The 5,947-nt window shown below is 52.4% G+C and overlaps 1 protein-coding gene across 1 annotated transcript; it reads right to left on the bottom strand.

The window, feature by feature from the left end:
- Window positions 1-2,236, bottom strand: LOC125522189 (plastid division protein PDV1-like). The gene is made up of 2 exons (XM_048687276.1): window positions 1,767-2,236; window positions 1-709 (listed from the first exon to the last, which is right to left on the bottom strand). Exons 1-2 carry the CDS (start codon window positions 2,067-2,069, stop codon window positions 212-214), a joined length of 801 nt encoding a protein of 266 aa, XP_048543233.1. The 5' UTR covers window positions 2,070-2,236; the 3' UTR covers window positions 1-211.
- Between the last annotated feature and the right edge of the window lie 3,711 nt (window positions 2,237-5,947).

The following is a 5,947-nucleotide window of genomic DNA, read 5'->3' as shown; positions in this document are numbered from 1 at the left end:
TTAGTTGAAGGAAAGGGAACCGACTTGCAGATTCTTCCAGTGCATCTATTGCTAATCTCAAACCATTTACATCCTGTGTGGTACAGCTTCTAACGATGAAGGTAGACTGTAGACCAGCCCATCCAAAAGAATGCAATGGCTAGTGCCTAGTGACCTAACAAAACCGACCAAAACTCAAAGGAGAACAAAGCTTCCTGTATCTGATGATTGCTCAACCTCTAGCTAATAACACTTCCAGATGCTTTCCTTTAGTGTCTTTTCTTGACCCTCCAGAGAGAGAAACATTGTCGGTTCTCCTATACTGGACCGCTGGCATTTGTTTACCAGAGGCCAATTGATGAAGCTGCAAGAATGTGAGCATACTTACTGCAAACACAGTAGCATTACCCAGCACACTACCCATCGTCTCGAATCTTAAAATGTTCTTGGCTAAAGCAAAACTGCAGGATACCACACGCACCACCATGTTTGAACCATGCCCCCTGCGATCCTCCTCATCTTCCCCTGATTGGCTGTGCATCCCATACACATCTTCGGGCGAGACAAAATGGCTCTTGTCACGCACATCACCCACAAAACCCAAGGCTTCCTCAATGACTCCATGCCCCTTTCCTCTATGTTCAGCCAACCTTGCAGCAAGGAGAATACGACTTTGCTGCACCCTAGCAATCGCGGCATCTCGATCGGCACGCTGTTGTGACTGAACATCCTGCAAGCCAATGTGACACAAATAAGCAACATATTGTTTTTCAATCAGGGAATATTTGGTACCAGATATCTAGCTACATCATATTAAATATCAGTAGATTTATGTTTGGCATAAATGATCAAGGTGAAGTGGCCCGTCAAACAAAATCATGTAGAAGTGCTTAATTTCACAGATGTAGAGAGAAGGTAGCTTATCTTGACACTTGCAATTGCTCCCGCATAAAGCAGCCTTATGTTCCCAACTCATTCGGCTAAGACTCGATCATGTATGGTAAGAAATTGTACATCACATACATTGGAATAAAATGAGGGACATGGCAACAATTTTAACAATTTAGAGTTCCTATTGATACCTTATACAAGAGGACGACCAGGAAGAAGCTACATGGGTAACTACCATTAGCCAGAAGACAGTAAGCTACATGGCTAACAACCTGTAGCAATCGTGTGTCTTCGTACCATTATCGGCTACAAGGGAACGAGAGGTCCCAATTCAACAGATAAGATTCTCCCGGTGTATGTTAGAACTATCGAGTGAAGACGCATGCGGACAGGAGTGAATCTGGCACTCAAATCACACGAGGACAAAATTGGCGGAGAATACAAAGGCTTGTGATAACGAAACACAACAGAGACAAACAAACAAAGCTAGCATCCAGCTCACAAATATGTGGCTTAATATCGTTGCTTTCCACATGGACGCACTCTCAAACAAGGAACATCTGTGGACCAAAACACAGAACAGCAATAATGAGTGGGAAGGCCGACCTAGTTTGCCTGAATAAGATGTATGCTCATGACAATAATAATGAAAATGGCAGTAACAATTGTTCATCTGAATCTGGATTTATGGATCAGCACGGTGGAGTCATCAGCCCCACAAAGAGAACAAATTGTCTAATTGCACAAGGGAGGAAGCAAAAGCATGATAACAACAACCTCTTCCACTGTATCATCAACTGGAGGTGGTTCTCGCACGCGGTATCAACGACCCACGGATTTTTCAACCTAGAGGAAAACGAGGAGGAGGAGGAGGAGGAGGAGGTGAGGGAACTCACGCGAAGGAAGTGGAGGTGGCCCTCAAGGTCCTCGAGCGCGGCGCGGATGGCGTGCAGGCCCCGCGCGTCCGCCATGGCCACCGCCGCCGCGGCAAGGTCGACGTGCCCTCCCCCCTGCGGCGGCCGCTGCCCCTTGAGGATTACGTGGCCGTTGGGGACGCCCCGGCAGCGGCAGGCCGGAAGGCCGGCGCAGGCGGAGAGGGCGAGGATGGCGTGGCTGAGCTTGTCGTGGAGGTCCCAGATGCGCTCCTGCAACGCCTCCGCCTCCGCTTCCGTCGCCGGCGTCTCCCAGTCCCATCTCATCTCATTCACGCGATTCGCTCGTCGCCGTTGGAGAGAAGAGGGGGGGTGGGGGGCTGAAGAAGGCAGGCAGGCACGCGGGCACCCCGGCGCACGACGGGTGGAGCTTTTCTTCTCCTCCCCTTCTGTTGACAAAATAACCTTTTTCTTTGGGTTTCCTTTTTCTTTTTCTCTTTGCGTTCCTAATTGCTTTGTGTCATGTGGTGGTGATGATGCTGTCATGAGAAGGAGGAATCATCAGGAATTATGCATTTCCAAAATGTAATGCAAGTTTTTACTTGTACTTTCAGATCATTGAGGTAACATGTGGCAAATCCGTTATTCGAAAAAAAAGATGACGGATCCTTTTTCGAAAGATCCAGACGTACTGGCTTTTCATTGGCTTAGCAGGAGAGAGTTACAAAATTTGTGATCAAATGATCAATGAAGGGAAAACGAATTACAGAGGCGTAGTAGGAGGGAGCAACATGGGCCCTCTCTCCCTCCGCTGTTATAGCAAAAAACCTAGGTCTATTCCTCACGTTATATCCCCGAAAGGGGGCGCTATGGCATGTGCTCCGGCGAGTCTCCATTGCTCGATGTCTCTCCGGCAGGCCTCTATTACACTGAGTGCACTTGGCGTATTTCCTCTGAATGTGCATCTGTTTCTTTCAAGCCAGATTTTCCAGGCGATCAAAGCCACCATGGTCTTGACACCTCTTCTTTCCCTTGGCGCCGCGGAGTTGAGAATTGCGACGACAGTTTCGGTTGTTGTGGTGCTTGCACCCCAGGAGGCCGGGGAGAGTGTCGCACAGCCCTCCCAGGTGGCCGCCTTTACCCAAACTTCCCTCGATGTATTGCACTCCCAAAGCAGGTGGAAGGAGGACTCGAGGTTGCGGCAGCAAAGCTGGCAGAAATAGGGATTCCCCCAACCTCTACGTTGCAGGCGATCGTTGCACCACAGCCGGTTGTGGTGAAGCAGCCAGAGATAGAACTTGATCTTTCCAGGTGCCCAGATCTTCCACACCAAGCTTTTCATGGCCGAGGTTGGTCGCGAAGGGAGTTGAGAGGTGTACGCTGACCTCGCCGTGTAGTGCCCACCGGCTCTCCAGGTGATCTTGTCCTTGACCCCTTGCTGCAACACCAAGCTAGCTGCTCTGATGCGACGCTGCAGCAGCACGACCTGGGGGATGATATCCAGGTTGTTGCCGCGCCTAAGGTCCATGATCCATCTGCCATCGCGTGTCGCCTCCGCCATCGTGCGGTTCTTCCTGGTTGAGCGTCGGAAAAGGTCGGGGTAGTCTTGCCGTAGTGGTTGCTCGCCGAGCCAGGAGCAGTGCCAGAAGAGGGCTCTGTTGCCGCCGCCCACTTTCATCGTCGTTGCCGAGGCGAAGAGTGCTCGATCCTTGTCGCAAGGCAGCTCCAGGCGTGCCCATGGCCTTGCCGAATCCGTCCACGCCAGCCAGAGCCAACGGAGGCGTAAGGCACGCGCGAACCACTCCATGTTGGGGATGACGAGGCCGCCATGCTCGACCGGGGACGTGACGAGCCGCCAGTTTACTTTGCATCTACCGCCGGTGACTTCTTCGTCTTGTGCCACAGGAACCGACGTCACGCTTTGTCGACGTCCTTGTAGAATTTCTTTGGGATTTGCAGGACAACCATGGCGAAGGATGGTATCGCAGAGAGGACGTACCTGACCAGCACACAGCGCCCTGCGATCGGCAGGAGCCGGCCATTCGAAGCCGCCAACCTTGCGCGGATGCGATCGAGGAGGTACTGAATGTGCACGAGCTGTAGCCTGCAGATGCAGAGCGGAAGACCTAGATACCTGATCGGGAAGCATACTCTAGCACCGCCGAAGTTCTGAAGGATGTCTATGAGGTCTACGTTGCCGCAGTTTAGGGCTGCCGCCGACGATTTTTGAGGGTTGCCGCGCAGTCCCGTCGCCTCCCCGAACCCTGCCAGGAGCTGCATGATGGCGTCGATCTCCTGGCGCACTGGATTTGCGAAGAAGATCGCATCGTCCGCGTATAATGTGACGCGCAGGTGCGCGGCGCCGGTCGGCAGGGGCGCGATGGCACCGTCCTGCTGCGCCGCCTCCAACAGCTGGTGGAGGGGATCAATCGCCAGGATGAAGAGGATCGGCGAGAGTGGGTCCCCCTGCCGCAGTCCCCGCTGATGGAGGATCGCAGAGCCCGGGTCTCCGTTGAGCAGGCAGGCGAAGGACGCGGTGGGAGGAGCAGTGTGATCCAGTCCCGCCAGTGCGCCAGGAAGTTCATGCGTTGCAGCAGCTCGAGTATGCATTCCCATGATACTGTGTCGAATGCCTTAGAGATGTCGGTCTTTAGCAGGAGCATCGGTTATTTCTTCCTTTGAAACTGCCGCAGCACGCTCTAGACATAGAGGACGCTATCATGAATACCCTTCTTCTTTTGGAAAGCGCTCTGGGCCGGCGAGATAAGCTGATCAAGCACACCCGCTAGCCTGATTGAGAGCACTTTGACGATTAGCTTGGCCACCGAGTGGATTAGACTGATTGGGCGGAAATCCGACAGTTTTGTCGCGCCATCTTTCTTTGGCAGAAGGATGATCATGGCACGGTTCAGAGTCGCAAAGTCACCTCCGGCGAGCTGATAGAATGCATGGAAGACCGCCATGATGTCCGCCTTGATCGTGTGCCAGCATGCTCGAAAGAAGGCCCCGCTGAAGCCGTCTGGCCCTGGTGCCTTCTCGACCGGAGATGCGCAGATTGCCGCCCAGACCTCTTCTTCTATGAAGGGGTTGTCGAGGCCTTCCCCAGTTTGCAGACGAGGCAGCTGAATCCTTTCCCTGCTGATTGTGTTGGTCCTTCTTTCCTTGCTGCCCATTAGGGTGGTGAAGTGGTCGTGGATCATTTCTGCCTTCTCTTTGTGATCCGTGGCTTGTTTGCTCTCTGACTATAGGCAGTGTATGTAGTTCTTCCTTCTTCGGGAGTTGATCTTGGCCTGGAAGAATGCTGTCTTTGCATCACCCGCCTTGAGCCAGGTAGTCCGTGCAGCTTGCCTCTTCCTCATTCATTCAAGAGCCGCGAGTTCAACTATCTTCAGCTTCAGGGTTTTCCTCAGCCAGAACTCTCTTTGTGTTAGTTGGCGCCTCTCCTACGCCACATCTAATCTCAGCACCACCTCAGACGCAATGTGAAATTGTATTTTTGTGTTGTTGAAGATGCTCTTGGCCCAGATCTTTAGATCTGCTGCTGTTCGTTTTAGCTTGATCTTCATCCCGGTGAAAGGGCAGCAGTGGTTTACTGTCCTTTGCCATGCCCTCTGGACTGTCTGCTGAAAGTGCGGGAATTTTTGCTAGAAGGATTCAAATTTGAAGACTGCTTTGCACGGTGGCACCGCGGCATCCGTGAGCAACAGGGGGCAGTGATCAGAGCAGGAAGTGGATGTGGCCATAAGTGTGTAGGAGGGGAAGATTGCCTCCCATTCTTGGTTGCAGAAAACTTTGTCGATGGCAACGAAAGTAGGGTTTTCCCTCTCATTACTCCATGTGAAGCACCTGTTTTTGCACTTTATCTCTCTCAAGTAAGCCCGGTCGATTGCATCTCTGAATCTGCTCATCATCCTTCTATTGATGTTATGGTTGCTCTTATCCCTTGCCTCGTAGATGATGTTGAAGTCACCGTTGATCAGCCACGGCTCGCCAAGGGGTGGCCTACTTCTGCTCAACTCCTCGAGGAATTCGTCCTTTATGGTGTCGTTAGTTGGGCCGTAGACAGTGGTGATCCAGAAGGAGAGGCCACCGTGGGGGAGGAACGCTCTGGCAGTGATGGAGAATTTCCCAACTGACCGCGTGGCGATTGTGATCTTGGTGGAGTCCCAGAAGATCGCGGCGCTGCCTCGGGTGCCCAACACTGG

This window comes from Triticum urartu, chromosome 7 (genome assembly GCF_003073215.2).
Source record: "Triticum urartu cultivar G1812 chromosome 7, Tu2.1, whole genome shotgun sequence".
NCBI lineage: Eukaryota > Viridiplantae > Streptophyta > Magnoliopsida > Poales > Poaceae > Triticum > Triticum urartu.
This window is presented reverse-complemented; position numbering and strand designations above follow the sequence as displayed.

What these genes read in the sequence shown, in the direction of transcription:
- LOC125522189 (XM_048687276.1), bottom strand. Translation starts at nt 2,069, where the DNA reads ATGAGATGGGACTGGGAGACGCCGGCGACGGAAGCGGAGGCGGAGGCG. An exon ending in GCCACCTCCACTTCCTTCGC is followed by an intron (nt 710 to 1,766) that starts GTGAGTTCCCTC and finishes ATTGGCTTGCAG; the next exon opens with GATGTTCAGTCACAACAGCG.